Here is a 12,269-nt window from a genome sequence, read left to right as displayed (position 1 = left end):
TTCATTTCGTTCATTTCGTTCATTTCGTTCATTTCGTTCATTTCGTTCATTTCGTTCATTTCGTTCATTTCGTTCATTTCGTTCATTTCGTTCATTTCGTTCATTTCGTTCATTTCGTTCATTTCGTTCATTTCGTTCATTTCGTTCATTTCGTTCATTTCGTTCATTTCGTTCATTTCGTTCATTTCGTTCATTTCGTTCATTTCGTTCATTTCGTTCATTTCGTTCATTTCGTTCATTTCGTTCATTTCGTTCATTTCGTTCATTTCGTTCATTTCGTTCATTTCGTTCATTTCGTTCATTTCGTTCATTTCGTTCATTTCGTTCATTTCGTTCATTTCGTTCATTTCGTTCATTTCGTTCATTTCGTTCATTTCGTTCATTTCGTTCATTTCGTTCATTTCGTTCATTTCGTTCATTTCGTTCATTTCGTTCATTTCGTTCATTTCGTTCATTTCGTTCATTTCGTTCATTTCGTTCATTTCGTTCATTTCGTTCATTTCGTTCATTTCGTTCATTTCGTTCATTTCGTTCATTTCGTTCATTTCGTTCATTTCGTTCATTTCGTTCATTTCGTTCATTTCGTTCATTTCGTTCATTTCGTTCATTTCGTTCATTTCGTTCATTTCGTTCATTTCGTTCATTTCGTTCATTTCGTTCATTTCGTTCATTTCGTTCATTTCGTTCATTTCGTTCATTTCGTTCATTTCGTTCATTTCGTTCATTTCGTTCATTTCGTTCATTTCGTTCATTTCGTTCATTTCGTTCATTTCGTTCATTTCGTTCATTTCGTTCATTTCGTTCATTTCGTTCATTTCGTTCATTTCGTTCATTTCGTTCATTTCGTTCATTTCGTTCATTTCGTTCATTTCGTTCATTTCGTTCATTTCGTTCATTTCGTTCATTTCGTTCATTTCGTTCATTTCGTTCATTTCGTTCATTTCGTTCATTTCGTTCATTTCGTTCATTTCGTTCATTTCGTTCATTTCGTTCATTTCGTTCATTTCGTTCATTTCGTTCATTTCGTTCATTTCGTTCATTTCGTTCATTTCGTTCATTTCGTTCATTTCGTTCATTTCGTTCATTTCGTTCATTTCGTTCATTTCGTTCATTTCGTTCATTTCGTTCATTTCGTTCATTTCGTTCATTTCGTTCATTTCGTTCATTTCGTTCATTTCGTTCATTTCGTTCATTTCGTTCATTTCGTTCATTTCGTTCATTTCGTTCATTTCGTTCATTTCGTTCATTTCGTTCATTTCGTTCATTTCGTTCATTTCGTTCATTTCGTTCATTTCGTTCATTTCGTTCATTTCGTTCATTTCGTTCATTTCGTTCATTTCGTTCATTTCGTTCATTTCGTTCATTTCGTTCATTTCGTTCATTTCGTTCATTTCGTTCATTTCGTTCATTTCGTTCATTTCGTTCATTTCGTTCATTTCGTTCATTTCGTTCATTTCGTTCATTTCGTTCATTTCGTTCATTTCGTTCATTTCGTTCATTTCGTTCATTTCGTTCATTTCGTTCATTTCGTTCATTTCGTTCATTTCGTTCATTTCGTTCATTTCGTTCATTTCGTTCATTTCGTTCATTTCGTTCATTTCGTTCATTTCGTTCATTTCGTTCATTTCGTTCATTTCGTTCATTTCGTTCATTTCGTTCATTTCGTTCATTTCGTTCATTTCGTTCATTTCGTTCATTTCGTTCATTTCGTTCATTTCGTTCATTTCGTTCATTTCGTTCATTTCGTTCATTTCGTTCATTTCGTTCATTTCGTTCATTTCGTTCATTTCGTTCATTTCGTTCATTTCGTTCATTTCGTTCATTTCGTTCATTTCGTTCATTTCGTTCATTTCGTTCATTTCGTTCATTTCGTTCATTTCGTTCATTTCGTTCATTTCGTTCATTTCGTTCATTTCGTTCATTTCGTTCATTTCGTTCATTTCGTTCATTTCGTTCATTTCGTTCATTTCGTTCATTTCGTTCATTTCGTTCATTTCGTTCATTTCGTTCATTTCGTTCATTTCGTTCATTTCGTTCATTTCGTTCATATCGTCCATTTCGTTAATTTCGTTCATTCCGTTCATTTTGTTCATTTTGTTCATTTCGTTCATTTCGTTCATTTCGTTCATTTCGTTCATTTCGTTCATTTCGTTCATTTCGTTCATTTCGTTCATTTCGTCCATCTCGTTAATTTCGTTAATTTCGTTCATTCCGTTCATTTTGTTCATTTCGTTCATTTCGTTCATTTTGTTAATTTTGTTAATTTTGTTAATTTTGTTAATTTTGTTAATTTTGTTAATTTTGTTAATTTTGTTAATTTTGTTAATTTTGTTAATTTTGTTAATTTTGTTAATTTTGTTAATATTGTTAATTTTGTTAATTTTGTTAATTTTGTTAATCGTGTTCATTTTGTTCATTTTGTTCATTTTGTTCATTTTGTTCATTTTGTTCATTTTGTTCATTTTGTTCATTTTGTTCATTTTGTTCATTTTGTTCATTTTGTTCATTTTGTTCATTTTGTTCATTTTGTTCATTTTGTTCATTTTGTTCATTTTGTTCATTTTGTTCCTTTTGTTCATTTTGTTCATTTTGTTCATTTTTTCATTTTGTTCCCTTTATATATTTTATTCTTTTCATTTCATTTTAATCGTACCGAGATAAAATTGTACATCACATGCTAGAGAATTATTCAGCATCAGTGTCAACTTTTCGGTAGACGTGCAATTACATTGAGAAATAAAACATTTAAAAAAGGGGAAAATAAATAAAATGTATGTCACCAGACTTCCCATGAACATCGACAAGTCTGTACCTGTGTACAAAATTTCGTGCACGCGTTCAACCTCAAACATGTTTTGTCTCGATGTACATGTTCTCCTCGAACATCAAACCCAAGCGAACGATGTGCAAACTCTAGTTCAAACATTCGTGTACGTACACGAGAACGATTCGCACAAAGCAAAAAGAGTTAACGCTTGTGATGATGAGAGTGAGAAAGATACAACTGGTGCCATAGGTAAACGCACACCGTGTACGTACATGGGGTTCGGTTGTGCCGGCGAACATGTGCACTTGTTTTGATGCGAAATAGCGTGTTTAAGTTCGTACACAAAGTGTGGGTGTAATATGAGCACAGAACCAGAGCAAACATTGTATACGATGTTCCTTTGGGAAGACTGCGTGTCACAACACTTTTCAAACCAGTCACAGCGATTTGATCTTTGCGGTAAAGTTGTGTATTTTGTCATAGTAATAAATGTTTCAGAACATTTATTTCATTTAATCAAAAACAAAAATGTTAGGCGCAAAAAATTGAATTTAAGAAATTTTCTATAAAAACGTCCATAGGGACAAAAAATTGTTTCTAAAATCGTGAATACCGCACGATGAATTTTGGAATAATCGCGTTATTACATTACGAAAACAGGACCATGAACAAAAATCTTGTGTTTCATAATTCGTCGCTGTTGTGCTATCTTATGACAAACGCCATTTTGGGGTAAACTGAGTTAGATGTGTCACATTACTTGTTTGAAAAATCTCTACAAAGTGGCGTTTTCATAGTTTTTAAGTTCTACTTGGTTACTAAGATATAGCAAGAAACATGATGAGAAATTGTGAATTTTATGCTTCAAATCACTATATCTAGGGATTTGTACAAATTATATTGAAGTTTTAGATGTTTTTATGTGTGAAAATGTCTGGGGAACACAATGGCATAAACATTTTCAAAAGAAAATTACAAGAGTTGTGAGAAAGCCACAGTTTTAGTTTTAAACTAGAAATAAAGGATATTTGGCAACACTGTAACCAAAAATAGCAATTTTTCTACATTCCCTGGCTCATTTCCTTCAAAATGCGTTTCACCGATTGTTTATAGACTATATGAACGCAAAGATATGAATAAAAGTTAAAAATTGATGATTTTTTTCTATGGAAAATTTTCCATGCACGATTATGACACGTCATACAAATTTTGTCATCAATACACGCCTATGACACGTGTTAGTGCGACTTTTGTTTACATTCATAGTAAAAACTCGCAACATAGTTAACCGATCTTCGTAATATTTGAGAGATTAATATAGAATAGATAGAAGCATCAATTGTATTCTTTGGATTGTTTATACCATTTATAAGTTTCAAGATATTCAATCTCAAACTTTAAAAATCGTTTTTCTCGAAATGTGCTAAATGGCGCTTGTCATAAGATAGCACAACAGCAACGAATTATGTTCAATTTCCCTTGAGTAACACACGCATAGCGCTGTTATTAATGGAAATATTTGTTTTTGTTTTGTTTACTTCAGTCACGGTTTCCGATTTTCTGTACGTGATGTAGTTCACAACTTAATGAACATTATTCATAAAACCAAAGGTTGACTCATAATGTTATTCATAGATATAGGAACGTTAATTCACAAAATCAAATTATTCTGGATATTATCTCGTGAACTATTTCACAAAACTTGGTACTTTATCCATTCAATATTCGTGAGCTAGTTCATGATTCCTAATATATTAGTCACGATCCAATATCCGCTCTAGTGAAATAGTTAACAAAATCATCAAATATTTTTCATGTATTGGTGAACTGGTTCATGTACAATGGTACAATAGTCACGACTGACAATTCGTGCTCGGTAAAATAGTTCACATAATCATGAAATAGTGTTCATGTATTGATGAAGTGATTCATGATTCCTAGTTCGAGCCATGACTGGCCATACGTGCCCGTGAAATAAATCACAAAAATTATAAAATAATCACATATTCGTGAGCTTGTTCATGAATCCTAGTATAATAGTCACAACTTACAATTTTTGTTCGTAAAATAGTTCACGAAATCATAAAATATTACTCATTTATTCGTGAACTGGTTCATGATTCTTAGTACACGATTTACGACCTATTTTGCGTGCTGGTGGCATTTAGAAGATATCCATAATCATTTTCAATTTCATGTCCCACGGTATTGAAATTTTCACGTGAACCATTTCACAAAATTTGGAGTTTTATTTGTGGCATCATTTTTGTTCCATTCACTTGTTCATGAAATGTTCAGCTGCTACGGACTGGTAATAAATACGAGTAGTAGATATAATAAAACTATTAGGACCTCGAACATTGTTATTCATTTGAGAAGGTTCAGTGTGGTGTCTGGACAGAAAACGGAAGCTGCGCTGAGCAACCAAAATCGTGTTCGCGATCAATTTTACAGACCAAGATACCGCGAATCAGTCACACTTTTATGATCATATTGTCACGTTACTCCAAGTAATAGAACCGACAATAACCAAAAAATAACAGATCACGATAAGGTGAAGAGAATTTACGAATACCATGATGAAACTGCTGAAGTCATGAACACAAACATAATGAATGCTCTAGAGTTAAATTACACGATAGCATAAATAGAAATTACGAAAATCGTGACTAAAATCCTGGAATTTACGTTCACTCTTCTCATGACTAAAAATCACGATAGCGTGAATGGAAAATAAGAAAATCGCATAAATCGATTGCCTTGTACGCAGCGCACCTGGGTTCGAGTCCCAATCCCGCACATAGGGTTAGAAATTTTTCAAAAGGGATTTTTCTAACCCGAAGAGGCGAATGACCTTAAGGTTAAAACCTCTATAATCTAAATAAAAAAAAAAAAAAAAGAAAATCGCGACTAATATCCTGAATAAACATAATTCCCATTAAACATGTCCAGAGAACAATCACAGTAACTTTACTAAACATTCGAATGTAACGCCATGTATATATATTAGAGGCGAGCTAGTTTTTTGAAAAAAACAAATAGTTCCATGATTACGAGGATCGATCGCAGCAATCTCTGACGACGAAGGTTTTTTTTGCTCCTGACACGTTTTTGAGGAAATAAAGTTTTCCTTTCGCTGCTCTTCAACAACTCAGCTCATGAAGAGAACAATTTTGCATTTAGAAGTTCGTGCCCCAAGCGGGCTGAATTCGAGGAGATACGACCACAGGTATCCACCCGCAAGCGGCCCAACCTCAGGAAATTCCCTCCACACTGGAAAACCCAGAACTGATTCATTCCGGTGACCTCCTGGCTGCAGGTGTCATTGAACCCGACAAATACGTTCACTCCGAAGTGTTCAACATTCAAAAAATGTTTGAAGCGATGGTTGGCTCGATAAGGGCTCGAAACATCAACTACAACTGCCACCATCACGAGAGATACAGGTGACAGCATTCTGGATGATCTTATTACACGTGAGTCAGATTTATTTGCCATTTTCTAAAAGATTATTTCTGAAATTAGTTGGTTCGTTCGACAGTATTATTGGTGCATTTGAGGGCTGGAGGGTCCGACCGGCGACGGTCGTTTTTTCGCTTGTTTAGTGCTAATCCCTCATGTCGAAGGTCGTGCGCATTATAGTGCATCATTGTACGAATTATGCGTACTACCTCCGACGTGATGCCCTTCCTTAGAATAAGAGAAAATACGATTGTCGCTGGTCAAATTTTCCAGTTTTCAGAAGCAGCCAGAATAGTTCGGAAAAACATCCGGATTTCTCGGCCGCAAATTAAGAGCGAGTAAAGGCGCTTTAACCTAGGTTTAATGAGCCAGGGCAAGGTGTAAATACCTTTGTACCATCCTAAAGGACCAAAGGAGTGACATTAACCTTCTTAGCCAAGTCACTCCCAACGATTTATTATATCCCCTTTAAAATGGAACGGTTGGTACGGTTGTCCTCGATTCAAAACAATTTGTTAATTAACTTATTCATTAAATGAATAATTTAATTTTCGTCCAATTTTGAAACATCTTCAATCCCAATTCTGCACAGTAGGCCTGGCCGTTTTAATATTTGCGACATATGAAAATATGCTTCAAATATTAATATTGACAAGACAAACACTACAGAATAACTGCAGTGTTTTCCAGGATGCTTTTCAATACTGGCTGTGTAAGGGTTAGAATAGAATAGAATAGAAAAAAACAAATAGTTCCATGATTACGAGGTTTATTATTCATAATTTTAGGAACTTGGTCACGGTTTTCGTGAATCTGTAGTTCCCGAAATCGTGACCTTTTGTTCATGAATTTATGAACGGGTTTTTTCCGTGTATAAATCGATAACTATAAAATAACGCGAAAAAATATCTTCATCAAAAATTAATGAAAATGCTCTCTTCTATAACTTTCTCGAAAAGGGTCATGCGCTATCTCTTTCAGCTTAAAAGTTAGACTGTTTATAGCCTACTATGATCAGTTGATTAAAAAGGAATATCGCCAAACAATGGTGTTTTGTATACACACAAACATAGTAGAATATATCAAGTGTGATCGCACTCTTCAACACGTAGCTCCAGAACCGCAAATCCGATCAGAAAATATATCAATTGTACTCGATGGGAAGGATGTACCTAAAATTTCAGACTAAGTTAATGCTAATCGATCCAGTCATCTCTGAGGTAACATCCAAAAGGTGACATGAAAAAAACGGAGTCTATTTGGAACTTATTAAGAGAACATAGAATGAGGTACGATATATTTTGCACACCAAGGTAGCCATTGTTTCAAATTAATTTAATTTGAAAAGTTTTCCGTGCTGAAAGAATGCGATACAATTTTGGCCAGATAATATTGAACATTCGGAAGAATGGCTCTTCTATACGCAAATCGTCCCTGCACGTCTGGATTTATATTAAAAAGTTTAACTACACATTGGAAGATACACTGAATCTTTGTTTTATTTTCCGACATATCTATCAAATAAAATGAAGGTCCATGTCATCCAATGTGTGCTTGATTTTTTTTTAAATACAATTAATGAATTATTTTTTAATAACATCCTGCATCCGTGATAGTGTTCAAGATCATGTATAAATATAAGTATTATTGAATCACGGATGTATTTAATTGCCATTAGCATGCCTTTTTAATTAGTAAATATTTAATAATCTAATCGTTTCAGTTCGTTTGAAGCCCCATGTGTTCCAAAATGTCGAAAACTCCATTGTCAACTGTTATTAGTTGCTCTTTAATTCAAGTTTGCAAAGGTTAAAAATACTACTTCTTTAGATTAAGCAAATCTATTATTTAACAATTACCTCAAACAATGATTCCTCCAATCCATCGAGTTCAATCACCCTCACACCCAAAACACATCTATGCTAAATCATCATGAAAGAGAGTTTCTCATAATAACAAAGTCTAATTATATCCACCTTGATGGACATTTATCCATCAAGGTGAATATAATTGGAACGAAGAATTTTTTTCTACGCATTAGTTTTTCTGAAAAAAGCAATCTGTTGTGATTTGTTGCTAGTTATGATCACAAGAGAGAACATATCTCATCGGAAATAATTATCACGGATGATTTCTAATTTTCATAGCACTTCGGAAGGAACGCTAACATGGTTATGAAGACTTTGTTTTTTTTTACAATTCATGCATCATAATTACTACGGAATAATGTTTTTGCGTATCGAATATATGGCCAATTTACAGGCTCAATATTAATAAGAATTGATAACAATCGAGATATATGTCAAACATTTCACAGAAACAATTCCATACGCATCTTATCCCAACCACCGCCACCTACCTAGCACATCCTGCTGGGGCAGCCATGTCATAAGTCTCACGTTTTCGGCTCCATTCAAATCGATCTGACTGTCGCACTTCCACAGCACGTCATATTTCAACGATCTGAACACGTCGAGAAATAACTGAACATTCCGTTCGTTCAGCGCAGTCGTTCGGATGAGTGTCCCCAAACTGAAGTAGATCACCCCGTGGCGGGCGTTGTCCAGGTACTGCTGTAGCTCAGTGGGAAGTGCTTTGGGTGGTTTTACGTGGAGAAATCCCAGCTGTATTGCACCGGGAATTGTAGGTCGGATAAAGCCTAGCGCCGGCTCAACGTTGGTCATGAGGAAATCGATTCGATGCATTAGCTGCTCTGATTTGGTCATATTGCTGCCGAAGTTGTGCTCAATTATTTCATCGTATTTGGCAAATTCTCGTGGAAACAGGTAATAGTTCATGATCAGCATGGTTATAAAGGCCTCCATCCGTTGCAGAAAGTTTAGATCTTTGCTGAATTTGTGATGTAACTCCGGATTAGCAACGGCATTCGCGGCATTACCTACGATCCCATGACACATGGCAATTGAATCGATGGATGTAATTCCAATCATGGGTGCGTTGTATAGTTCGGCAAAGGCGAAAAATGGTGTCATTTGAAAGTACTCAACGATCACAGCATCAAATTGTTCATTTGGGTTTTGAATCATTGATTTCACTGCCGGATGGCTTAATTCTGCGTCGATAAACAACTTCGTCACCATCAGCAGCTGCTCCACCACCTTCAAGGGGCTCCACTTTTCCTGGGTAGCCTTTGCCACATCGGTTTGGGTTTCAATCACCTTGTAAGCATAGCTCCAGTCAATTTGCGTTAGGTTTGGATTATCTGTTTTTAGTGGCTCTGGGCTCATCACCGTTAGCTGGTGGCCCCGTGCTAGTAGTGCTTCAGTTAACGCACCGAATACTATCTGATGACTTTTCGCGGGTGTTGGAAAAATTGCCAAGATTTTTGCGCTATCCGTCGGTTTTGATAAAACAATTATCGAGAGGACAATGGATATACCAATGTACTTCATTTTCAAACTACACTTTTTTTTTTAATTCACTCGCCACTCGTACCCAAAACGGATTTAATCTCTACTGATCCTTGTCTTATCAAAATATTTGGTTTTATACCAACGCAACCAGTCGCGAACCTTGCAGAGTTGTACTTTTCAACTAAGGAACCCTTCGTAGTCGCGTAGTATCGGTGTGAAGGGAAATTTATTACTAGTCAAACTGCTGCTGCCAGAAAATCAATAATCACTGTGATATAAGGACGCCACGCTGATCAGTTATTTACATTCTTCGACTTGTTTGCGCATATTTTCGATGTGGCAAATCCGCCACATTCTTCAACTTTACACGTAGAGATTACTGGCACCGCACTGATCGATACATGGTGGCAGTTCGTAAACGCACCGAGTTGTTTCACTACGATGAGTAGGACGTACATTTTGACGTCATATTACACGAGCGGTGGTTAAGTGGCACTCAAAATCATTCAGCGAGAAGCAGATCAGAATGAATCTGGACCTCCAAAGATTTTCATGCCATATATGTTATCGATAACCAGTTTCAGCATTGATTCTTCGCACCCGTTGAAAACCAATGTAAAGTTGCTGTTTGAGTAAATTGATAAATTTCATCGAAAATTGTTGCAAACTTTATCCCTCGTTGTCACAATTTCATAACAACACAGATGGATCCAAAAAATGGTAATGGACAGCAAGTAGGCCACGTCCTTAAAACTGCGGCAAAAATCATCCCCATGCTGTTCAAAGTTGCCGAGGCCCAACCAATCCAGCACTAACTTAAACTTCAGGCCGAAAAATTGAACCACTTGAAGCGCAAATTCTACTTCGACTTTATGCCACAGCATCCACGAGCTGTAATTTTTAGCGGATTCTCAAACAAAAAAATTAACCTTTATAAGGAATCTCATCTGCCTACAGCTTTTATGAGCCGTAACAGATGTCCCCACATGGAAACTGTTGCACTCTTTCTGAGCCAAGAGAACATAAAGATTGGGAGTGGCGTAGCTTTCTTTAGTATTTATGCGTAAATAAGTGCTTAGAAAGTCTTTTAAAGGATATCATCCAATGATTCTCTACACACGGGTTTTATTGCTACAATGCCCCGTTTGCTTGTGTTTAGTGCAAAACAGTACAAAACAGTACAGCCGAGTAGGCAGACGAACCATGTCGAAGAAGTCTCCGACTTCCCGGCGATCCCATTGAACATACAGTTTTGTCCCGTTTTGCGCGATTTCCATTCAAATCTCGAGTCCTTGAAACAAACAACCCCTTCACACCACGCATGATCAACTCGAATCGGTGACCACACCGTCGATCTCAACTATATGGACGAATCTGTAGACGAGGCTGAATATTTCTGCGTCAAATTTTTAGAAATCTTTGGAATACTTGGCGGATTATCTATAATGCGAAAGAAGATCAGATATCGTCCGATCGAGTTCAACGTGTGTGAGTTTCTCCAAACGAATTTTGTTCGACATTTATTGCATCATCAGTCAGGTCTTTTTCAAAAGAATTTGCCGTCGACTTAGAGCCCGACGCAAAGTGGGCACTTAAAGAATACTAAGGAAGAGACAGATATAAAGGGAGATATAAGAAATTGAAAAAGGAGTCGGGGGTAATAAACCAGACTCTGCTTGTCTATCTTTCCTCGCTGTATGACGAATTTTCCTTTCTTCATCACGTCGGGGATTTCGAATGGAATAATCTCCACCAAACCCCTAAAAATGACTCCTGTTCTTGCTAAGGTCTCACGATACTTTCGAGGTCGGATTAGACATTTCCAATACGCTGTCGTAGTCTGGGACAGAACCAATTATCTTATATTTGTACGACACTCCGTCTTTTAAAAAATATTTTAGGCCGTCCGAATCAGGAATCAGAATATACTGGTTCCATATCCCGTAGGTAGTCGAGGATTTGTGCCTAACGGCAGCGTGCATTCGATGTGTTTCCTATTTCAACTGTTTTAAATGAATGGCATTGAAATGATTTTTTTAAACTTAAATTTTTATTCATTTATGTTTGGGTTTACATTTTGTATAATATTTCAGTCTAAGTGATAAAGCATTTGCTTTTCATCTTTGATGAGCTTCGTTGGTAGATTGCATTTCTGTTTGTGGATTATTGTGAATGTCTGCTTATATTTGTAATAGTCAATTATTGAAATGAATTGCATTGCTCATATTCATAGATTCGAGTAATTTCGATATATTTCTATGTTTATTTGTTTACATAACAATGAGGATATTGAACATTTGTTTTTTCGAAATGTGAAAAGTTGGTATCATCACCGACACCATAGGGTGACTCTACCATCAAAACCCTGTACTTGCCACGTAACTACTGGCGCTCTCCATGAGATACTAATTCGTTGAATATGAAAATGTTAATATTGCTTATAATGGACTTGTTTGCTATCTTCGCCTCTCCGAACCGTTCACTATAAAAGAAACTTCTGTCAGAATACATTACAAAAATCTACCTCACCAACAATTTGTGACACTATTTCACAGAATCGTTCTATTCCTGCATCAAAAAATGCGTTTATCTAAAATGAATGAATCTCGAATCGCGCATTTAGAGTCTGCATAATATCGATCGATTTCAATGGCTGCAATATTCAA

General features: G+C 36.0%; 1 protein-coding gene across 1 annotated transcript in view; it reads right to left on the bottom strand.

The window, feature by feature from the left end:
* The window catches only part of LOC131686242 (UDP-glucosyltransferase 2-like), a 66,201-nt gene extending 56,389 nt beyond the window's left edge, over positions 1-9,812 (bottom strand). Inside the window, exon 1 of the mRNA XM_058970503.1 lies at positions 8,589-9,812. Within this exon, the coding sequence (XP_058826486.1) occupies positions 8,589-9,642 (1,054 nt within the window). The 5' untranslated portion in view covers positions 9,643-9,812. The remainder of the gene's footprint in view (positions 1-8,588) is intronic.
* Positions 9,813-12,269: the final 2,457 nt, after the last annotated feature.

The sequence above is a fragment of the Topomyia yanbarensis genome, chromosome 2 (assembly GCF_030247195.1).
Source record: "Topomyia yanbarensis strain Yona2022 chromosome 2, ASM3024719v1, whole genome shotgun sequence".
NCBI lineage: Eukaryota > Metazoa > Arthropoda > Insecta > Diptera > Culicidae > Topomyia > Topomyia yanbarensis.
This window is presented reverse-complemented; position numbering and strand designations above follow the sequence as displayed.